The sequence below is a fragment of the Xenopus tropicalis genome, chromosome 6 (assembly GCF_000004195.4).
Source record: "Xenopus tropicalis strain Nigerian chromosome 6, UCB_Xtro_10.0, whole genome shotgun sequence".
NCBI classification, from domain to species: domain Eukaryota; kingdom Metazoa; phylum Chordata; class Amphibia; order Anura; family Pipidae; genus Xenopus; species Xenopus tropicalis.
In genome coordinates this window covers 109496865-109521606 of record NC_030682.2, presented here as the reverse complement: position 1 = coordinate 109521606, position 24742 = coordinate 109496865, and the positions used below count along the sequence as shown (strand labels likewise).

Here is a 24742-nt window from a genome sequence, read left to right as displayed (position 1 = left end):
ACATACAGTATGCTTACGGTCAACAACACAAAAGGGTATGATCTCTACATTATATAACATTCTCATTGATCAGTGCATAGATGACTCACCACACCCCAATATGCAACACTGGGACACAAAACTTGGCACCCATATAACACTAGAACAATGGGAGAAGATTTGGACTTCTAAAACCTCCATATGTACTACCTTAAAGGAGAATGCAAATCAAAATTTAAAAAGCATACTGCCCAATAGTCCTCCTATTGTTTAGTAAAAACGCCACACTTTTGGCTCACCTAATCACATATTTACTCAGTCACACTTACTTCACATTTTCTATCTGTTTTCTTGAACAGGCAGCCATCTTTAAAAAGGTATTCTCCCTTCCTTTCCCTCCTTGCTTCATACTGCACATGTGTTTCATTCCCTCCCCCCCCCCTCCCCTCTGCCAGATCCACTTCTGATTGGCTGGTGGGCATGTGTAGCTCAAAACAGGAGACAGGATCAAGTTACACACATGCTCAGAGAATAGGAAGGCTGCCGCTGGCACCTACAGGAAGGGGAGAGAGATTTCAGTGATGTCACTGGAGTCTTCACACTGCTGTAGGCTGCCAGCACCATATCTCAGAGAAGCAAGCAGGGATCTGGGAATTTAGATATGCAGTAAGTACTTAAAAAGAATACCTTTAGACTTACTTTTAATTTATATTAACCTTTCTGTGTCCTTAAAAGGAAATAGATACTGTACCTTTACATTGATTTTGTAATGTCTTAACCTGTGTTTTGAAAATAAATAAAAACATAGTTTAAAAAAATGTAATATAAAAAACTCGGATGCATCAAATTTGTATTCTACCCATCATTTTTAATGGGTCTTCAAAAGAATTTGAGAAACTCAAATTTGAAAAACCACATAAATTTTGCCTAGAGCAACTTGGATTTGTACATGAAGTTGCAAACTTGTAGATGCCCATGCTTTACATCTGAATTTTTCACATTTTTTTGTGCTAAATAAATATTGAACATTGAAGTTTCTGAAAACCATAGTTTGAATTTGGGAGTTTTTGCACAAAAAATGAAAATGTTGATAAATCACCCCCTTACTGTAGACAATATAAGATTATCTTGCACATCTCACATTTAGTGGGGCATTTACTAAAGCTCAAGAAAATAAATATACTTGCTAAAGATATAGTAATTGTAGTTTATTATACTAAGCTGTGTCATTGTGATTACATTTTAGAAGAAAATGTAAGTTCTTGCAACGTATTGATTCAATAAGAGGAAAGCATTTTTGTTTGTGACATTAGGCCAACAAGGGATTCCAAACAATTGGTCACAGGGGAGACTCTCAGCAAAGACGTTAATGATAACTGGTATATTCATTTTTGTGACATTTTTATTCCTTGTGCGGCAAGCAGTGCTGTGTCTCCCAGGCTTCCAACGCCTATTAGCCAATTTTCTCCCTGTATAAATAGATTGTCTAATGCTAAACTATTGGGGAATTAACAATTTGTAATCCCAGTGAAATCATTTTTCCTCTCAGTCAAAGGGTCCAATAGTTAAATGCAATAGGTCCCCAAGAGAAACATTGTGTTTAAGTGTGGAGTACAGGGAGCAATTCAGAGTATGTCTTATTTCAATGCTGTTGTGACCTTTAATTGCATCATAAACAAATTAACTATAATTACCTCGAGTAAATGACTGTTGTGAGAATACGTATCTTGGGGTTTACAGGAACAATTTTGGAAAAACAATTGGATCATCTCTAAATACATGGTTTATTCCCTGCACGTAAGCCTGTTTGTGGACAATTTGTAATGCTGTGTATCTGTATCAGTCTGTCACCCAGACATGAAACAAAAATGCAGTAATTAATCACCCCATACAAGGTACATGGTTGGGTACCCCTGAAAAAAAACTAGTAATATTACAGTGCATTTCTATCTTGATGTTTATTTTAGGGCCAATCAGTAATTTAGTTTATTGCCATTTATATGTAAGTGAAAAAGAAACTGTAAAATGTTGGCTTATATATGCCAGATAAAGACTTCTGTTTCTGAAATTGTTTTTACTTTCACAAAACTTCAAATTCAAATACCAGTTTCATTATTGATGACAAATATAGCTTTGACTGCAATGGGAACCTGAGCATTTTTTCATCAAGAATACCATTAATGTCTACCAGTTACATAAGATTATGGAAAGTGTGTCTCACCACAGCAAATATCCCAAGATACCTTACAGATCAGTCTACTGATACACACAATATAAACATTGCCATGTGATAAGCAGTGTGTTTCCCTGTCAGGGAAGTGGTAGGGGGCACTAAGAAGGGTGGGCAGAGACTAGGAAAGGACAGGACTGGAGCAAGGAATACAGATGGATCAAGTACAGAACAGGAGCAGTTCAAGAGGCATAGCAAGAGCAGGAACCAAGCTAAAAACAAGCCAAATTGCTTAGTAGAAGGCCAAGAAAAGCAACAGGACCGAGGGGGCAAGCATCAGTGCTCATGTGCATAGTCCAATGCTCAGGCACAGTATGTGACGAGGGTTGGGCTTATATAAGGCAAGGTCATCCCTGACTGACTGATGCAACCCACCAATAAGGATGCTTGGTTGCAATACCTTGGCCTGGGATCCAGGTAAAAAGAAGCATGAGTGGGAAAAGAACACTTTCTGGCTGCTCTCCTGGACTGGAGGTTAGGAAGAGCAGCCTGCAACACACCAAGCTGATTTCTCTGTGTGTCTGCACCCAGGCTGGCACATAACCATTCAGTGCAGACCCAGTGTAGGCCAGCAGATTCTTGGCTTGTGTGTATCTGCAGTCTGAGAATCAGCCCCGCCTGGCATTAGCCTGGCATTAGCCTTACAGTTATAAATATCCTTAATTAATGGGTAGCTGAATTGTGCAGGCAAACATCAGCATACCACAGTCTTCTCCAGAGGCCAAGACCCAATCTTAATGAAAACAAGTTTGTATTCACTTCTCTTCTTCTGTGCCTAACCCCAAATGACCATCATATGTTCTTAATTGTTTCTTAAAGGGCCCACTTATTTTGTTTTTCCTGGTCTGGATGTGCTTTGAACCAGATAAAAAAAACAGTGTACGGTGCACATCACAGAATCAAGGGTGCAGGCCAGCTCTGGCATTACAACCTGCCATAATCCTAAACTTTCTGTGGCTTCCTGACTTGTTTGTCTGAATGAGAAAGGATGGGTAGGGGGGCAAGAGAGGGCATGTCTAATTGCGTCCCCTACCTGCCCCTCATAATTATAGAGCGGAAGAACTTCTAGATTAGTTCTTAATATATGGTTCTTGGTGGACATTAATACTTGAGCACTCAACCTCTGAAAATGACTGAATGAAAAGAAATGGAAGTTTTCTCAGTACTCCTAATTGTATTATGAGACTTAAACTCAAGTTTGGTAAGAGTAGTCACATAAAAGTTTGGAGACCAACTAGTAATTAGCTAACCTTTGTACTGAGTTTGTTCTATGATAAAAGTCTAAATGTTTTTTTATTAATGAAGAAGCAGTTGAAGGGGTCTAGATTTTCAAACCAAGCAATAAGAAACTAATGGAATAGATCAATGAGCCAACTAGAAGAGTAGCATCTACAATGCTAAAACTATCTTTTTATGTGGGCACCCTAGATTTTATGGGCTGGGAATTAAACCTGAGACCTTGCTCCCTGAAGCATCTCTCAACTTGGAAATAATTCCAGTCCCTGCAAAAGCTTTGTTTGAGTTTGACTCTACATGTATCAACCTTGCCCTGTAATTCAAGTTAGATCCTGTTCTGCCTTCTCTGAACTCTACCTGGAATACAAACTACACTGATTTGTTGCTTGCCCTGACCTTGATCTGTTTGATGTTAGGGTGCTGTTACATCTTTAGTCTCTGTATCAAATTCCTGTCTTAAAAATGAAGGAAAGTTATAATGACTAAGGAGTGCCAAATGTTAGGCACCCCCCAGGGATTATGATCACTTAGCTTTTATCCCGGGCTGGTGCTTCTGATAGCAGAAAACTGCCCAGGGTACTTCTGTGCAAGCACCACAGAGCAATATTTGCCTTGTGGGGCCATATCCTAATTCTTTTTTCCCCCAGGATGGTGCACTTGTTTGGGGGAAAAAAAAGCCTTGGTTTAGGGATCTTTCTAAACACCATGTTGACATATTAATAGTATTTTCCAAGGTTCACTTCATCTTCTTAAAAATGTAAATGTATATAAATAAATGAAAGTAGGTTTAAAGGAGACTTGGGAAATAGAAAGCCTTTCTTTGTCCTTTGGGGTGTCTTTGGTTATTAGGATCAAAAGCTTAAGGAAAAAGGCCTTTTGTTCATAGCATAGGTGGTTTTTCACAGTGAGGGCAGTGAGGTTGGGGAATGCCCTTCCTAGTGATGTTGTGATGGCAGATTCTGTTAATGCCTATAAGAGGGGCCTGGATGAGTTCTTGAACAAGCATAGTATCCAAGGCTATTGTGATACTAATATCTACAGTTAGTATTGATATTGGTATATATGGTTTATGTATGTGAGTGTACCTAAGTATGTAACTAAGGACTGGCTGCAGGGAGTAGTGATGAGCGAATCTGTCCTGTTACTCTTTGCTGAATAATTCGCAAAACGGCGAAAAATCCACATAACGTGTTTGTTTGCGTTTTTTTGTCGCAAGGCAAGTAAAAGTGCACTTGGAAGCTTTTGTTTACCGGGTCTAAACCTACTTACCTTGCAATTACAGAAACTTTATGTTTTCCCAGCAGCAAGCTGCTGAGCTGCAACTTTCCTGAAGTGCCAAGAACATAGACACTACTTTCTTTGTCTTTGGCCCTTTAATTGACAATAGACCACTTTTATCAACAACTAGAAGAGTTAGATGCTCTCTATTTGCCCTTGATTACCTATCAATTTTACAAGAAGCCAATATGAGTTACTATATGAAACAGAAGCGCTTGATAGGGGACCGTGCAGTCCTTCACTTCCAGCTTCCCTCATACATGAAGTTTTCTCATTCATGAAAGTAGTGACTGGGACAGACTATAGGAAGTCCAGGACAGCTGAGGAACTAGTCTGACTAATGCTCCAAAGTCAATATCCACAAATTTTGTAAAAACCTCTTCATTTATAAAGATCACTGTGTGTTTCTGCAAAGAAAATTGTGATTTATTTTGATATTTCTAAGTCTGTAATAGTCATCTGTTTGGGCAACCTATATGTGGTACAAGAATGGAATCTATTATGCAGAATGTTTGTGACATTTTGGATATGGGGTCTTTCTGTAATTTGAAGGACTGTGTCTTAAGCCTACTATAAACATTTAATTATTAAAAAAAACAATGTTTTGCCATTAATAAAGGTTTGTTATTGCTTATTTATCAGGTACGAGGATCTGACTACTGTTTATTAGAGAAAAAGCAAATCAGTAAGAATTTCTTTAAATAAACTGTCGAAAGGGCTGTGCCTGCATAGCGGGTTTCCAGATAATATTCCCAATTTCTGTATAAAATTGTTCAGGTGATGTCAGACATTCATACTTAGATTAAACTGTCTTTGTGCACAGAGCTAAATGGGATAACAATTGCTGTAAACTTCAACTTTTGGGCCTATCACTGGAAATTTCGTACAAATTGTGTAGTTTTGTGCTTAAAGACATATTTACTTTCAAAATATATGTGACATTTAGCAGTTATCTTATTGTTAGGCACCTCTGATTGGGCCAAAGAGCCAACCATAAAAATGCTAATGCCCTTTTTAATTTTAGTCTCTACATTTCAGATAGTTGGGTAATCATATACTGTATATATATGGCATATTTAATTACTTAGAAAAACCTATGGCCTTTATGACTTTATGTCTTTGTACTCTAGGGCTAGTAAAAAAATAAATGTTGCAAAGTTCAAATTAATCAAATATTTGCAGATTGGCAGCTTAAAATAATGAAAAAAACATAGTTGCTTTATTTACACCACATAAAATAGCAGTCAGTGGTAGGGATGGGCAAAATAATTCGCCACGCAACAGTAAAATTCAGCGTTTCCTTTGATGCGGGTGTCACTTTCTGTGATGCGCGCATTGGCTTTTGATGCATGTGTAGTGTTCCTTTGACACGCGCGTTAAGAAGCCGATGCACGTGTCATAGAAAGCGACGCCCACATCGAATTTTACTGTCATGCTGTGAATTTTTTCGCTGCACAAATCATTTCGCCCATCTTTCACTGTATCTTTAAATAATATATGATTTTGTGTGATTATCCTACTGTTGTGGGGTCTTTTGTTAAAAACACAGTGAGTTTTGCTAGCAGGGGCCAAAGTGTCAGCCATGAAAATTAGAATGCACTATTCATATTTTGGGGTCTTTAGAAGCCATACTATATAAATACGTGATATCAATTTACTCAGAAGTTATGTGGCTCTTATACTACTTAATTTTCTTTGTGTGCCCAAATCCATGCGGGTTATGAGCTTTTGTGTTTATTTCTGCTGTAAGGAACCTTCATAAATCTATACACTTTTTTATTTTGTGATTGGGGTTTTCCAAATCAGTTGTGTTTTTAAACATAAAATGTCCATGTCTTGTATGGGGTGAAGTCAGATACAATTCAAACAATAAATGTGTTCCATATTTTATTATGTAAATCTAGGAAGGATGGTAAAAATGTATACAGTTAATACACAGCCTATGTTAGTAAGTAAGAAGCATTCATATTTACAGCTGATATAGCACAAACAATATCATTACATTTCATGTGGCGCTGCTGAACATACCCTTTGCCTACAGGTAAGCAGTCCATTATGCAGGGGGGGGGGTTATCTGTGCACTTCTAATTATCTACCCTGCAAGGGCCAAAGATGGAGTAGCTTCAGTTTCCATATTTACCTTTTTTAGCTCAAGAAATAACAAAAAACACAGATTTTTTGTGATTAAAACAATAGACAAAAGGTATGCTCAGCACAAGCCCTATTCTTTGAACTTGTTTTGAAAGGGGGTTACACTGACCCTTTAAGGTTTCTGTGACTTTGACTCTTTGCTTTCATAAGAACTAATCTCATGAAACAGAAAATACTATTCAATATATTAAAGGCACAATAAAGACTTTTATTAAGCATGAGCCCAAATAAATGAGCATAGGTTGAAAATTCACTGTGCATATTTCATTAAAAATGAAACGCTTTTATTTTACTCTTTGCTGATCCTCCACAATTGCTCCTTCAGAGTAAATGTAAGAGGGGAGAAGATTGTGAATCAAATTACTCTTCCCATCTAAACTCCTCCTTATCTGTAAAACAGAGAAACAGACAACACCTTGGAAAAGGGGGGTTTTCATTTACACAGAGCTCATTATTTATCTGTAAATAAGGTCCCCTAGATTCTGTGGGGGGGAGGGAGGTAGCAAGGGTAAAAAGAAAACCTGATTCTTCAGTACACAGTAATTCAGAATGAAAATAAAAAATAGTTTTTTTTTATTAAACATGTTGGCAAAAACATTTTCATAACCAGCCATATTTTCCAGCTCATGTTGAAAATGAAAAAAAGTATTTATTGCTTCTAACAGTAAGTACATTTTGTTTAAGTTGATGTTATTACTCCCAGTTTGGCCCTTCCATGTTTTAGAAGGCATTGTAAAAGTTGCATCAGAAATCTATTTCCATTTTCATAACCTAAGTTAGTCCTCATGTGTAAGAATCTTAGAATTAAGTCTTCATGGCTTTAAGTTTTTATTCTTTATGTATTTATAAAATACTTTGGCAAATGCTTTCCTAAAGCTTTCGTGGCACAAAGGATATAGAAATGGGTTTACTGAGGAATTAATCCAGAGCAGCCAAAATGTGATATCATACCAATAGGAATCAATACAATTATCATGGCAAGCTGCACGGATTGTCATGAGAAGTGAGTAAGGAGCCCAACACATGCCAAAAACACAAACAAGAACTGAGAGGGATTTGGCAATTTTCTTGTCCCGGGAGAGTTTAATAACATGAACATTATACCTCACTGTCTGCTGATCCCTATGCAAAGGCAAAACATTACTGAAAAAACAGCACAAAGATCTCTTGCCCTTTTTATACTGGGGTGTGTTTAAGTCTTTTACTGCTCCATTATGAAAATCATTGCCTGATATGATGTATGGCCTAGCTGGATTTCCATCTAAGTTTGAGTCAATGGGAGATGTGACAATGTGTTGCTTTTTTCTGCTCCGTGACCTAATGTTACAGTAGAGGCTCAAGTTGAAAAAGGAAATGCTTAACAAAGGCAGAAGAAAATCAAATGTCGATGCCCCTAGAAGAAAGTACCAAGCATAAAAGTATCCAGGAAGACAGAGGTCTGTGGGAATGGATTTATCACCATCAACATATTCCCAGAAAATGATAGCTGGGCTGTACAAGAGGGAAGCCAGAATCCAAACTAAAGCCATGTTCAGCACAGTTCGGCCATGCTCCTTTTCAATTGATCGGTGCAAAACCTTGGGGAAAGAAGGACACAAAATATAAGCATCTGTATTACAGGATGTAACATAATATGTGTTTCAAAATTTTGAATCTACTTTATGACAAAATATTTTCTTTATGCATTCAAATAAAATGTTAAAAATATGTAAAGAACCAACACACAGTAACTTTTGTTTAACTGTAACTAAACTACCTTTGCTGAGTCAGTTGCCTGTAATGAATAGTACTTAACATACTGAATTTTCCTGTGATAGAATAGAATACTAAAACATCAAAAGTTTGAATAGAATACTAAAATATCAAAGTCTGAATCATGCACGAATTTAAACTTTGCTCAAATTGTTAGAAATGTATCCAACTAGCTGATAAAATTGGTCATCTTGATTGATTCACACTATACCAATATTGAGCATTGTCCAAGCTTTTATTTTTTATTGTACTTCAGATTATACCAAATAAGAAGTGGTTTGAAATGCAGAAACAGGTTACAGGTAATAATACATTTTCTTTTTTCTAGTTAATGCAATACATTTTGGTACAGGTATAGGACCCATTATCCAGAATGCTCGGGTCCAAGGGTATTCCGCATAAGGGGTCTTTCCGTAATTGGATCTCCATACCTTAAGTCTACTAAAAAATCAATAAAGCATTATTTAAACCCAATAGGATTGTTTTGCATCCAATAAGGATTAATTATATCTTAGTTGGGATCAAGTACAAGGTACTGTTTTATTACTACAGAGAAAAAAGAAATCAGTTTTAAAATTCTGAATTATTTCATTAAAATAGAGTCTATGGGAGACGGGCTTTCTGTAATTTGGAGCTTTCTGGATAACGGGTTTCTGGATAAGGGATCCCATACCTGTACTGATTTTCATGGATTTTCTGAAGATAGATTAACAGTATCTGATGCAACTGAAAACAATAATTGATGAATGATTGAAGGGGTTAAAGGAAATTCTCACAGTAGAGCAATGTGTTAATGTATGTGCTGTATGCTTGCATTATTTTTAAACAGGCATACATTTTAGTGAGAAATACATTAAAAATATTAAATGAAGGATTTACAAACATACTTTCAATAATGGACACTTAATAAAGGAAGAAAGCACAATGGAAAGAAAATGAAAAGAGAATACTCACAGCCATAGTGACAGAGAGAAATCGGTCGTAACTGATCAGGACTACATTGAATGCTGACGCAGTGCACATGAGATTATCAACAATTAGCCACAATTTACAGAGAAATTTCCCAAGTAACCACTTCCCAGTGAACACATATGGAACATAGAAAGGAATACAGAATGCACCTAGGAAAAAATAAAACAAATCTATGAGTCAAAAATGAATAATGAAAAGTTTAGACCTGATGCTCAATTATTATAATTCAGTACGATCATTCTGGAGATACACTAATGGGTTTATTTATCAATTTTCGAGTTTGTGAATTCAAGTTTGTTTGTCAAATGCTTGCTAATTTATTAATAAGGAAAACTGGTTTGAATAAGAAAAAAAACTCCTTTACAGTTTTTTCTACTAATATAATATTTATCTGCTTTATATGATGCAAGCTGTATGGAAAATGTTCTCTAGACACAGGCAGATTCTTACTGCGTTTGCATGAGACAAACAAATTTATAAACATTTATTGATAAAATAATAAATCTTTTTTCTACTGTGGTGCTGCTCATGTTTGAACTGTGCACATTCTAGTGCTCTGACTGGCTACAGTTAACTATGGCATAGCTTTAGCTATGCCTACTACAAAATTGTATGTACACAGAGGCTACAGCAGGTGATTACAGCAGGTGACCATACCCCAATAAATGGACATTATAGCTATCTTTTTATGCACAGCTATGAGACCTGTTATCCAGAATGCTCTGGACCTGGGGTTTTCCAGATATGGGATCTTTCTATTTGGATCAACACATTAATTATATCTTAGGTGTGATTAAATACAATATATTTTTTTATTTTTACATAGAAAAAGGAAACTACCTTTTAAAATCTAAATTATTTAATTAAACTAAGGCCTAAGGGAGATGGCCTTCCTGCAATTTGAAGCTTTCTACATAACGGGTTTCCAGATATCATATCCCATACCTGTTTTTGCGGACTTTTACATTTTCAATACTTGCAAATATGTGTAAGACTAAATTAAATTGCATCATTGTGGATTTCATCTATATCACTACTCATGCAGGTATGTCTCTATAAAAATAATAGATTGACTAATTGACTAGGAATATTAATTGACCAGAAAATGCTACATTAGAATATTTGGTGGGAAAAAACTTATTAGTGAACATTTAGCAGTCCCTAGCTGACCACTATTTAGTTAAATGCTTTTTATATATACAGGTATGGGATCCCTTATCTGGAAACCCGTTATCCAGAAAGTTCCATATTACAGAAAGGCCATCTCCTATAGACTCCATTATAAGCAAAAAAATCTAATATTTAAAAATGATTCCTTTTTTTCTTTGTAATAATAAAACAGTACCTTGTACTTGATCCCAACTAAGATACATGAAGATCCAAATTACAGAAAGATCCCTTATCTGGAAAACCCCAGGTCCGAGCATACTGGATAACAGGTCCCATACCTGTATATATACAGTATATATATATGAGTGTGTGTGTGTGTGTGTGTGTATATATATACATATATATATATATATATATATATATATATATATATATATATACACATATATATATATATATATATATATATAAATAGTATATATGAGGCTGGGATATGTTATTTCAATTTATAAAGTTTTGAGATACTTACCAATAAAGAAGTCACAAATTGCCAGATTAAGAAGAAAGAAATTACTCCGGTTTCTAAGCCTTCTGTCTTCAATGAAAGCTAAAATTACAAGAGTGTTCCCCAGAACTGTGACCAAAATAAGACATGAAATAACAGTCACTAAAATGATCATTGTAATTTGTGGACTCTGTGTGCCCATGACATCGACAAGAGATGTGTTTGTCTGGTTAATGTTTGTGACATTTCCTGAAAGGGAAAATACCAGCTTCATATTTACTTGAACTGTATAGTGAAACATTTTTCTGTGCAAGAAATTTTAGCAATTGAGAAGCATTCACTCTATGTCTACCAAACAGGAATTCAGAAAAATAGTTTACAAAATAGCCCACTGTTCAAAGACTTGCTGAGTGGCCCTTTAAAAAGCCAAAGAAAGCAGTAGGTGAATTGCAGTCTGGGATTGTAACAGGTATGCTAGTGTGTTACATTGCTTAGCTAAATCAATTTATAGGAAAAGCAGAACTGGAGGTGGAGCCAATTCTAGTACTTAATTATTGTTATTATTATAATGCTACAAAATGGATCGCTACATTCAACTGTAAAACAGAAAACCTATGACCATAACCAGCTAAATGTTACTATTTATATACTGTAAATTCTATGTTTTTTGGATTTAGTGTGTGTATATATATCTATATATATCTATATATATATATATATATATATATATATATATATATATATATATATATAAAACATTGCTGGTACAGTAAGAAATCCCAGAGCAATTTCCCAAAAGACATGCTATTCTATTTTAGAAACAGATAGGAAATTGGCAATTCTCATTTCCCTGTACACTTTATAATCTCGTTTAATCAGTTTGAATGCTACAGTTGCACTCATATAAGTATTTAATTGCCTTGTGACTTTAGAGAAGCAATTACAGTATTTTCTATGCAAAGTAATACATTTGACTGTAAGCTAGGTGCACTGTTGGTACTTTTCCACTTCTCCTGACTCTTGTTGGACCATGATAATCACTGGGGGGTAGCAAAATATTAAGCCCCCCCCAGTGATTGTAATCACTTACCTGATACCCTGGGTCGGTGCTCCAGTTAGCAGAAACCTGCCCCAATACCTGTGAGCGAGTGATCCTCTCCCTGCTTGTGTCTTTGCGCCGCTTGTGTAGTAGAGTGAAAGCTGAACTTTAACAAAAAAAACGGCTTTTTTCACTGTACTGCACATGTGTTGGCCCCCGGGATCAAGAAAAAAGGAGGAAGAGGATAATTTATATGCAGGTACCCTGAGGTGGTGCTGTTTTCTGCTGACAGGGGCACCCGGGGTATCAGGTAAGTGATTACAATAACTAGGAGGAGCCTAACAATTTAGCACTCCCCAGTGATTACACCTTTCCTTCTACTATAAGTAAGGGCTGCTTGAAAAAAAAAAAACCCAGATTGCTAAAAACACCTAGTCCTAATAGTGATAGATGTGTCACTGCCCTTACAGGCATGGGACCCCTTATCTAGAAACCAAATTATGGCAAGGCCTTCTCAATTTTAAACAAATATCTAATTTTTAAAAATTATTTTTCTCTGTAGTAATAAAACAGTGCCTTGTACTTGAAAGTAACTAAACTGCATGAATCCACACTGGTGGCAAAACAATCCTATTGGGTTTATTTAATGTTGTATGATAGTATAATCATATATCATATCATTGTATAATGATTTTAAGGTATGGTGATCCAAATTGGGGAATGATCCCTTATCCAGAAAACCCCAGGTCCCAAGCATTCCTGATAATAGAGCCTGTACCTGGAATTTGAAATTAACATGTGTCCTATTTCCAGCCAACATTTTTGATGTCACTGTCATGGTGGTACAGTGGTTACCATAGCATGGCGCGCTGAGGTTCCAGCTTTGATTCAGGACACTGTATGAAAGTTTTCATTGATCCCTTCACTAGACAACTTATAACCCTACAACCTATAAACATAATTGGTCATCTCATATTGTTGTGTATTACTGTAATGTAAAACTTCCCATTCAATGGACATATATGCACTTATCAAGTGGTGCATAATTCCAGTATACTCTTCTCCTTTCTAGAAGGGTTGATTACTTTATAAATATGCTTTTTACATTTGAATGTAGAGCAATACAAATCTGTATAAAAATAAAAAAAATAGGTTTGTGCCAGTCAAATAGGTAGATGGCTAGAGATCTCACAATAAAAAGAAAATACCTTACAGGTTACGAGAATTTGAGCCCTTGAAATACCAGTATGGTAAACATATAGGCACTGGAAGCTTGTGGGTGTACCAATATAGTTACATAGTTACATAGGGTTGAAAAGGGTTGAAAAAAGACCAGTGTCCATCAAGTTCAACCCATCCAAGTAAAACCAGCACACCTAACCCACACCTACCAATCTATACACTCACATACATAAACTATAAATACAACCACTAGTACTAACTGTAGATATTAGTATCACAATAGCCTTGGATATTCTGATTGTTCAAGAACTCATCTAGGCCCCTCTTAAAGGCATTAACAGAATCTGCCATTACCACATCACTAGGAAGGGCATTCCCCAACCTCACTGCCCTCACTGTGAAAAACCACCTACGCTGCTTCAAATGGAAGCTCTGTTCCTCTAATCTATAGGGGTGACCTCTGTTGCGCTGATTGTTTTTATGGGAAAAAAGAACATCCCCCATCTGCCTATAATCCCCTCTAATGTACTTGTACAGAGTAATCATGTCCCCTCGCAAGCGCCTCTTTTCCAGAGAAAACAACCTCGACAGTCTCACCTCATAGTTTAAATCTTCCATCCCCTTAACCAGTTTAGTTGCACGTCTCTGCACTTTCTCCAGCTCATTAATATCCTTCTTAAGGACTGGAGCCCAAAACTGCACTGCATACTCAAGGTGAGGCCTTACCAGGGACCTATAAAGGGGCAAAATTATGTTCTCATCCCTTGAGTCAATATGGCAGACTTCTCTGGTGTATGTAGTGCACAACTACTCTAAAACTATATAAGATTGATTGTAAGTCAAACTGCTCGAAATGACTATGTGCTATTCTACTCTAGGACTTCTAAAACTTCCTCAAATAAGGCTTGAGCTTCAGATCTGGGTTCACAACCACCAGAACCTATTATAGCTTTACAAACAACCAACAGTTGTATATACATATACTCTATTCCCTTTTTTCATATTGTTTGTACTTTTTGGGGATTAAATGGATCTAATTTTTTTTAACTACCTATGGGAAACAATATAACAGAGCTAACAAATGGCTGTTTATCTTGTCTCTAGTTCAGTTTCACACTTTACCCATAAGACTGTATGTCTGCTTGTGGCGGCCAAACAGATTGCATTTCCATTGAAGTCAGTTCCATTGTTCCAATAAAGTCATTAAGGCATAAAGTTTGTACATAGTGCTTTACATTTACTTGCATCTATCAGGCAAGATACTTTAAAGTATAACTCATTTTAAAACCAGCTTGTGGTACAATGTAAGTAGTGGAATTCTAAAATATTTTATTTATTATTATTATTATTAACATTTATTTATAAAGCGCCAACATATTCTGCATCGCTGTACAATAAGTGGGTTACATACACTGGACATGCAGAATAACATATAAAGCAACCAATAACCGATACAAGAGGTGAAGAGGGCCCTGCCCAAAAGAGCTTACAATCTACAAGGAGAAAGGGTTGAGACACAAGGTGTGGGAGTGGGCATGACCAGAGTTGTGAGAGGTGTGGCACAGGGTATTGCTAAACTAGATTAGGGTAAGCTTCTCTGAATAAATGTGTTTTTAGAGATCTCTTGAAGGCAGAGAGATTGGGAGAAAGTCTGACAGTTTGTGGGAGCGAATTCAAGAGAAGGGGGGCAGCCCTTGCAAAGCCTTGAATGCGAGCATGTGAGGAGGGAATGAGAGAGGAGTAGAGGAGCAGGTCAGTAGAGGAGCGTAACAAGCGGGTTGGATGGTACCTAGAGATGAGTTCAGAGATGTAGGGTGGGGCAGTTATGAACTGCTTTAAATGTGAGAGTCATTAGTTTGAATTTTATCCTGGATGGTAGGGGAAGCCAGTGCAGGGATTGGCAGAGTGGCACGGCAGAGGAGGAGCGGTTGGAGAGGTGTATGAGCCTGGCAGCAGTATTCATTATGGACTGGAGAGGGGACAGTCTTTGGAGGGGAAGGCCAATTTATAGGGAGTTACAGTAGTCCAGGCGAGATATTATAAGAGAGTGAATAAGAATTTTGGCAGCATCTTGGGTGATAAATGATCATATTTTGGAGATATTTCTTAGGTGAAAGTGACATGATTTGATAAGTGATTGGATATGAGGAGTGAAGGACAGGGCAGAATCAAGGATAACCCCAAGGCACCGGGCCTGGGAAGATGGGGTGATGGTAGAATTGTTAACCGTTATAGATACCTTGGAAACAATGTGGGCATTGGATGGGGGAAAGAGAACCAGTTCAGTCTTAGAGAGGTTTAGTTTAAGGTAACGTTGGGACATCCAAGTGGAGATAGCGGACAGGCAGGAAGAGACGCGAGTTAGAAGCTCTGGGTTGAGATCAGGAGAGGAAAGATAGATCTGAGTTTGTCAGCATAGAGGTGGTACTGAAAGCCGAAAGAATTGATTAATTTGCCAAGTGAGGAGGTATAGAGAGACAATAGTAAGGGGCCCAGGACAGAGCCTTGAGGAACCACGACAGAAAGAGGCAGGGGAGAAGATGATTCCCCATTGTAAGAGACACTGAAGGATCGATCTGAGAGATAAGATGAAAACCAGGATAAGGCAGTGTCACGAAGGCCAAGAGAGCGGAGAGTCTGGAGGAGAAGAGGGTGATCCACAGTATCAAAAGCAGCAGAGAGATCAAGAAGTATTAGTAGCGAGTAGTGTTTTTTGGCTTTAGTTGGGTTAGAGCAGTTTCGGTGGAGTGTTGTTGTCTAAAACCAGATTGTAGGGGATCCAGGAGGTTATTGTCAGAGAGGAATAGCGTCAGTCGGTTGTATACTAGGCGCTCAAGCAGTTTGGAGATGAATGGGAGCAGAGAGATAGGTCGGAGGTTAGTAGGATTGGAGGGATCAAGGGAGGGTTTTTTCAGAATAGGGGTTACAAGTCCATGTTTCAGTTGGGAGGGAAAGATTCCAGTAGAGAGCGAGAGATTGAATAGATGAGTTAAGATAAGACAGGGGTTGGCATTACGTGGAAGTTTGGTAGGAATGGGATCAAGTGGGCAGGTAGTAAGGTGAGAGAAAGACAACAGTTTTGAGACTTCCTCTTCAGTCACTGGGGAGAAGGAGCCAAGAAGAGACTGGGTAGCATGTAGGGAGGGGGGGGAATGGTTATGGGGATTAAGTTGTGCAATGTCACTTCGGATGGTGTCAATTTTATTTTTAAAGTGCTCTGCAATAGCTTGAGCAGTGACTGAAGCACACGGAGGGGGTGGAGGAGGGGACAGCAGAGAGTTAAAGGTAGAGAAGAGTTGTGCAGGTTTTTTTAGAGAGGGAGTTAATAAGTGCAGTGAAATAGGTTTGTTTAGCTTGGCAGAGGGTGGTGTTGTAGGAGAGCAGAGCAGATTTGTAGCTGCAGAAATCTGACTCTGACCTTGATTTGCGCCAGCGGCGCTCAAGTGTACGTTTTTGGAGGGATTTGGTATGAGCAGTGTGCCAGGGTTGGAGTGCGTTTTGTCTTGGCAGGAGCAAGCTCATTAAGGGCAGTGGCGAGTGTGCTGTAGTAGACAGAGGTAGCCTGATTAGGACAAGAGACAGTTAGGATGTTAGAATGAAGAGAGTCAAAGGAAGAAGAGAGCTGTGACGTGTTTAGGGATTGCAGGTCTCGGTATGTGCATGTTTGGGGGACAGCAGATGGTGTAGAGGGAGTTAGCGAGAGTTGAAATGTGAGCAGATTGTGATCAGAGAGGGGGAAAGGGGAGTTAGTGAAGTTGGAGGTAGAACAACATTTTGTTTCTATTAGAGTGAGAGGGGGAGTCAGAGCAAAGAGATAACCCAAAGGAGGATGTTAGTGAAACTGGGGAGTCCATGGCACTATCATGAATGGGAACCGCTTAACTTGGCTCAGTTCTGACAGGTGGTTCTGTGTTCTGACCAGAGAGGAGTGGGAGCGGTCCAACCATTATTGACTGACATCTAAAGTTCAACCCCCACCTGTTCATCTTTTCTATCTGATAGAAAACCTGGAAAAGACTTTGAAGGTCTAAAAATTCAAACCAATTTACCCTTACATTGCCTGACACCTGTCTCACTCACTAACAATCACCTATAACTTTATAAAAAGTTACAAGTGAGAAAAAAACAAGCACCTGACCAGAATGTAAATACTGACATATATGAACATCTCATAGAATGGAAAATTCTATTAGAAATATGAAGGCACATTTTTTGTCAGTTACATAATATTTTAAATATAATGCCAACTCATTTTTTTAATTCATAAAGTATCTGTATTTTTGTTATCAGCAATGCTAGACTTATAATGGTTGAAGGACATAGTAACGTAGTAAGTTGGGTTGAAAAAAGACATACGTCCATCACGGTTAACCATAATGCCTATAGAGCCTATGATTAAGTACCTCATGGTACGAAACGCGTAAGGCTTCTTGTTTTTACATATGGATCAAATAAAATTTATACTTTTTTTAATGTAAACTTCTTTTTGGCTGCTTTTCTCTATGCTTTGAAAAAATCCGGATTTTCTATTTTTGATATTCCCATAATGCCTATATATCTAAACTGCCTAACTACTAGTTTATCCAGAGGAAGGCAAAAAACCCCATCTGAAACCTCTCTAATTTGCCGCAGAGGGGAAAAAATTCCTTCCTGACTCCAAGATGGCAATCGGACCAGTCCCTGGATCAACTTGTACTAAGAGCTATCTCCCATAACCCTGTATTCCCTCACTTGCTAAGAATCCATCCAGCCCCTTCTTAAAGTTATATAATGATCAGCCAGTACAACTGATTCGGGGAGGGAATTCCACAACTTCACAGCTCTCACAGTAAAAAAATCCTTTCGAATATTTAAATGGAACCTCCCTTCTTCTAAACGGCGTGGGTGCCCTCGTGTCCGTTGGAAGGACCCACTGGTAAATAAAACATTAGAAAGGTTATTATATGATCCCTTATATATTTATACATAGTTATCATGTCACCTCTTAAGCGCCTCTTCTCCAGTGTAAACAGACCCAACTTGGGCAGTCTTTCTTCATAACTGAGACTTTCCATACCCTTTACCAGCTTAGTTGCCCTTCTCTGGACCCTCTCTAACTCAATAATGTCCCGTTTGAGCACTGGAGACCAAAACTGAACAGCATATTCTAGATGGGGCCTTACCAGTGCTCTGTAAAGAGAAAGAATAACCCCCTCCTCCCGTGAATCTATACCCCTTTTAATACAGCTCAAAACCTTGTTTGCCCTTGCAGCTGCTGCCTGGCATTGCTTGCTACAGCCAAGTTTATTATCTACAAGGACTCCAAGGTCCTTCTCCATTATGGATTTGCCTAGTGCAGTCCCATTAAGGGTATACGGGGCTTGCATATTTTTACATCCCAGGTGCATGACCTTACATTTATCCACATTAAATCTCATCTGCCACTTAGCTGCCCAGATTGCCAGTTGGTCAAGATCCTGCTGCAAGGATGTCACATCCTGGATAGAATTGACTGGTCTGCAGAGTTTTGTGTCATCTGCAAACACTGATACATTACTCATAATACCCTCCCCCAAGTCATTTATGAACAAATTAAACAAAAGTGGACCCAGTACAGAACCCTGAGGGACCCCACTGAGGACCTTATTCCAAGTAGAGAATGTACCATTAACAACCACCCTCTGTACCCGATCCTGTAGCCAGTTTTCAATCCATGTGCAAATGACTTTACTAAGACCAATAGACCTTAGCTTAGAAAGCAGTCGTGTGGGGAACGGTATCAAATGCTTTGGCAAAATCCAGATAGATTATATCTACTGCATCCCCACTGTCCAGCTTCTTACTTACCTCATCATAAAAAGCAATTAAATTGGTCTGACATGACCTGTCCTTCATAAAGCCATGCTGATTACTGCTCATAATGGCATTCTCCAGTACATAATTTTGTATGTGATCCCTTAACAAGCTTTCAAATAATTTACTGGCCTATAATTCCCAGGCTGAGATCTTACTCCCTTTTTAAATATAGGAATGACATTCGCCTTCTTCCAATCCCTAGGTACCATACCTGATGAAAGCGAGTCTGAGAATATCAGAAACAAGGGCCACTGCAATTCTGCCCCTAGCTCTCTCAGTACCCGAGGGTGTATTCCATCTGGCCCAGGTGCCTTGTTTACATTTATCGTGTGTAACCCTTTAAGCACCATATCCTGTGCCAACCACTGTGTAGTTGGAGCTGAGGCAACAGTGCAGCTATTGGGTGGGACTTGGCACTCTGGCTCCTCTACTGTATACACAGAAGAAAAGAACTGGTTAAGCACAGGATGTCCTGCTCATTTCACTGAAAAACACACCATGCAAATGGACAATTATTATTAGCTTGGTTAGGTTACCTGTCACCTTTGTCTGTCCTTTAGCCTAAACCTTTTAAATAAAAAGCCAGTCTTTAAAAAAAATCCAGTAATTTTTTTATTTGCATAAAGCAATCCATCTTTCAGTAGCATCTATTAATCAAAAATTAAACAAAATGGCTTAATTTTGTAAGTATAGCCTGTAATGACCATTGCTGATATGAAGGCTTTCCTATATATTCCCACCAAAAATCTTCCACCTTAAAATCAATGTCTGCCTATAAAGAGAGTCTGTTCCTCTAATACACATAACAAAAGAATAGGAGAAACTTTGATAGTGGGTTGACTGTAGACAAAGGGTGTTGGGTTGGTAAATGTAATTAAATAACACTAAGAATAATTAGGTGATACCCAACATATCAATGGTCTGCCTTCTTTTTGCATTCTTTGCCAACTTTTTTGCTCTTTGCAGTTTGCTTAGAAGACTCTTCCTGGAACACAAAAATTAAGATCTGAGAATAAGACATAGATATAGAAAAAAATAGAGAAAGATGCATTTATAAAACGTATGCCGATGTGCTACCTCACCCCAGCACTACAGTACTTGTGTTCCATTAATATGTTTCTTGCACAGTTGTTGATATGTTTGAAGCGATCAGGTCCAAGGAGGATACCTCCATACCAGCGTGAAACCACTACCATGACATCACGTGCATCCAATATCTTGGGTTACAAAAATAAAAAAGTGTGTTATAAAAAATTTTTTTAACATCCTTGTATTCATTTTTTTAATACATGTGAATTACTGTATTTGAATCACACTGAGACTATGGAAGATGGCCTTCCTGTACTTTGGAGCTTTCTGGATTCTAAGTTTTCGGATAACACATCCCATAACTTTAGTATGGGTTTACTTCATCAATGGCTTACATTTTATTTTACCTTAGAAAAGGAAACAGCATGGTATCCCCTGTCCATATTAATATATATATATTAATATAGACAGGGGATATTTATATATGTATATAAACAAGGTTTTCTGTACAGAATAAGCTACACCACTGAACCTTGCTATGGAGAGGGTATTATTTTCTTTCCAATGAGGACGGTAACATTGTAAGGTAACATTGTATAGACATTATAATATCACTAGAGCAGGTAATTTAAGGAAAATGCAGGCATGTGCCACTTGTTCTGTCATTAGAATAATACCTGCATAAGGTGGAGCATTCGTTTTCCTGCTGCTGTTTCACCATCATCCTCACAATCTTGTATAAAAGAATTCTGCTCTTTGATATATATCCTGTGAAAGTGTACCAGGACAATAACGATATAATCACACAGTACAAAAGCAGCAGGACAGTTACAAAGTTCCATATATACTCAGTCAGGCAAGGGAAGGCAAACTACAAATATTAGCAAATAATTTTCTTTTGGATTAAAGGAAGGTTATCCTATACAGTTTTTTAGCGGTGAAAACATAAGAAATGTTCTGTTCAAACCATACATTAATTTTTTGTTTCATTGTAGCCAGTGTGTGGGGAGATAGGGTTATTTTATCTGAAACTATGGAAATAGTGACTATTAGCTCAGAAGATCGAACAGTATGATAACTACCCCAATACCGTTTATATTTTATTGCATGCTTACAGAGAAAGTAATAGCAAACCCTTAATATGCATATGGTATACAGGTATCTGTCATCCACAAAGCTCCGAATAACAGCAAGGGCATCTCCCACAAACTCAATTTTAATTATATAAGTCAAATTTTTTAAAAAGATTTTTTTTTCTGTACTAATACAACAGTATCTTGTATATGATCCCAACTAAGATATAATTAATCCTAATTGGAGGCAAAACAATCCTATTGGGTTTAATTAATTATTTTTCTAGTAGACTTACAATTACTTTATATAAATAGATTGTAGACGGAGCACAGGAACATCCTTCCATTAAAATATCACCTTTATACAGTCCATTAAAACCATTACAGAGTTAAGCGCCTACAGCTTAACACATTTCATGGCTTCTCGTCGCTTCATCAGAAGCTACACAGGTGCCATCACACAGTTGCATTTAAATACACACACCCCCAGCCTGAACATACATGTATTTTAACCCCATAAGTGTCAATTAAGTACTTAAAAAGGATTAAAAACATCACACAAAATATATAATAATAAATGTATATCCATTTTGCAAAAGAAGCCCGAACAGTATGTTGGGTTTTTCAACCCAACATAATAAAACCCCTGGTATTGAACACAAAGCAATCAATAAGATGACAATTGGCTAAATGACAGGGACACTCAGTGGTGTGTAGCAAACGTTCCCTCTGCAGTTGTGTAAGGTGTAATCAGGTTGTGTCATTAGTCCCTGATGGTCAAAGATACAGCAATGCACCTAAGCTAGGGCTCATCAGCTGAATAGGATCTCAAAACTTTTTTTAATTTTCGTTCATTACCTTACATATATATACCAGTCTCTCATTCAAGCCACTGCCTGGTTGCTAGGGTAAATAAGACCCTAGCAACTGGTTAGCTGTTGAAAACCAAACTGTAGGAGTGCAAAACAGAAACCTAAATAAATGAAAAAATGAAATAAATGAAGACCAATTGCAAATTGTCTCAGAATATCTATGTCTACACCAAACAGGCAGATTCAGTACAATAAGTACAACATGACACAGGCAGATGGAAGCAGGAAAACATTGAGGGGGCCTATTTATTATGCTGTGGAACAAACGGTGACAAACTGCATCACTTTGAAAAATAAGGTGCACTTATGCAGCAGTACAATGCTTTTCACTGCTCTAACCAAATCCCCAAAACAACCTACCTTCCTCCCTGCTCCTGACTATGAAGACTTTAAAGAGGTGCCTGCTGGGCAAGCTGACTGCCTCTGCTGCAATTAAAATCAAATCAGTAGGCACCTCTTTGAGGTCATCATAGTTGGAAAGAAAAGGAGTGCTCAAAAAGCAAAAGGGGCGGAGCTTCATGTCACATACCTGTAGTTTAATTTCACTGCAATTAAAGCAGGACATTCTATGTGTATGTGCAACAGACTGCTTTACATACTGATGGTTGTTTCATGTAGAAATGCATAATATTGGTACAGTACTCCCCCACTATTAAAAATACAGTTTCGATAAATGACTGACCTATATGCATAAATATTGTGAGTAGCTGTGGCTATTTTCTTGTTCTCATAAAGCTTATTCAGTATCAGCTTGACCTAAAAAAGTAACAAAAAAACTTCAGTGAGTAATTCAAAGCACTTTTCTGGACACTTTTTCTTATTTAAAAACTACAAGGAATCCTGGATTCATTGGGGGTGGCAATATTAACACTACTGTACAACCCACCCCCTGCAGTGATTCCAGTCAATATGTTTTCCCCCCCAGCTGGTGCTCCTCTTAGGTAAAAATTGCAAAAAATTGATTCAATGGTCAGTGACTAACATATTGGCACCCCCTAGTGATTTCTGGTTTGCTTGTTTTTAAAAAGAACAATAATACACAATACAGTAGTTTTTATGGGCTTAGCATTCAGGTTTTACAGCAAAACATGGGCATAAAGACATAAAAAAACACCAATATTCTTGATGAATATGGATATATAATATCCATATTTAGCTGTGTGATTAACATACATTATACATCTTTGAAGTTGTTAATACTGATTTGTTAACACAGGCTTTTGACATTCAAATTCTCAATCTGTCCTGGGACAGGCATACAATTTGTACAAAAACAGCCCTGCAATGTTAAATGTATTCATTTGCCCAATAGGCAAAGTGAATGACGCCAATAAAAGGATGGGCAAAAATATGTTTACTAAGTAAGTAACCACACTACTTCTCTTGCACTATATATTGTATACTGAAGCTGTAAATACAGTGGCTTGCAAAAGTATTCGGCCCCCTTGAACTTTTCCACATTTTGTCAAATTACACAGCCACAAACATGAATCAATTTTATTGGAATTCCACGTGAAAGACCAATACAAAGTGGTGTACACGTGAGAAGTGGAAGGAAAATCATACCTGATTCCAAACATTTTTTACAAATAAATAACTGCAAAGTGGGGTGTGCGTAATTATTCAGCCCCCTTTGGTCTGAGTGCAGTCAGTTGCCCATAGACACTGCCTGATGAGTGCTAATGACTAAATAGAGTGCCCCTGTGTGTAATCTAATGTCAGTACAAATACAGCTGCTCTGTGACGGCCTCAGAGTTTGTCTAAGAGAATATTGGGAGCAACAACACCATGAAGTCCAAAGAACACACCAGACAGGTCAGGGATAAAGTTATTGAGAAATTTAAAGCAGGCTTAGGCTACAGAAAGATTTCCAAAGCCTTGAACTTCCCACCGAGCACTGTTCAAGCGATCATTCAGAAATAGGAGTATGGCACAACTGTAAACCTACCAAGACAAGGCCGTCCCCCTAAACTCACAGGCCGAACAAGGAGAGCGCTGATCAGAAATGCAGCCAAGAGGCCCATGGTGACTCTGGGGGAGCTGCAGAGATCTACAGCTAAGGTGGGGGAATCTGTCCATAGGACAACTATTAGTCGTGCACTGCACAAAGTTGGCCTTTATGGAAGAGTGGCAAGAAGAAAGCCATTGTTAACAGAAAACCATAAGAAGTCCCGTTTGCAGTTTGCCACAAGCCATGTGGGGGACACAGCAAACATGTGGAAGAAGGTGCTCTGGTCAGATGAGACCAAAATGGAACTTTTTGGCCAAAATGCAAAACACTATGTGTGGCGGAAAACTAACACTGCACATCACTCTGAACACACCATCCCCACTGTCACATATGGTGGTGGCAGCATCATGCTCTGGGGGTGCTTCTCTTCAGCAGGGACAGGGAAGCTGGTCAGAGTTGATGGGAAGATGGATGGAGCCAAATACAGGGCAATCTTGGAAGAAAACCTCTTGGAGTCTGCAAAAGACTTGAGACTGGGGCGGAGGTTC

The 24742-nt window shown here is 38.0% G+C and overlaps 2 protein-coding genes and 1 long non-coding RNA gene across 6 annotated transcripts in view; 1 reads left to right on the top strand and 2 right to left on the bottom strand.

The window, feature by feature from the left end:
* Positions 1-4463: 4463 nt before the first annotated feature.
* LOC116411707 lies at positions 4464-8765 on the top strand. Its single transcript, XR_004223301.1, has 2 exons — positions 4464-7538; positions 8204-8765. It is a non-coding gene; the product is annotated as an uncharacterized LOC116411707 (long non-coding RNA).
* LOC116411706 (histamine H3 receptor-like) lies at positions 7515-11830 on the bottom strand. Its single transcript, XM_031904501.1, has 3 exons — positions 11238-11830; positions 9581-9747; positions 7515-8451 (listed from the first exon to the last, which is right to left on the bottom strand). The coding sequence occupies exons 1-3, from the start codon at positions 11512-11514 to the stop codon at positions 7687-7689; spliced, it is 1209 nt and encodes a 402-aa protein (XP_031760361.1). The 5' UTR covers positions 11515-11830; the 3' UTR covers positions 7515-7686.
* An 8027-nt stretch (positions 11831-19857) lies between these two features.
* The window catches only part of impact (impact RWD domain protein), a 34631-nt gene continuing 29746 nt past the window's right edge, over positions 19858-24742 (bottom strand). For 2 of the 4 annotated variants that reach the window (XM_031903342.1, XM_031903343.1), the window contains exons 8-11: positions 22926-22999; positions 20976-21066; positions 20352-20486; positions 19858-20275 (exon numbers count right to left, since the gene is read on the bottom strand). In XM_031903342.1, the coding sequence (XP_031759202.1) occupies positions 20183-20275; positions 20352-20486; positions 20976-21066; positions 22926-22999 (393 nt within the window). In that variant the 3' untranslated portion in view covers positions 19858-20182. 4 annotated transcript variants of the gene reach the window in all.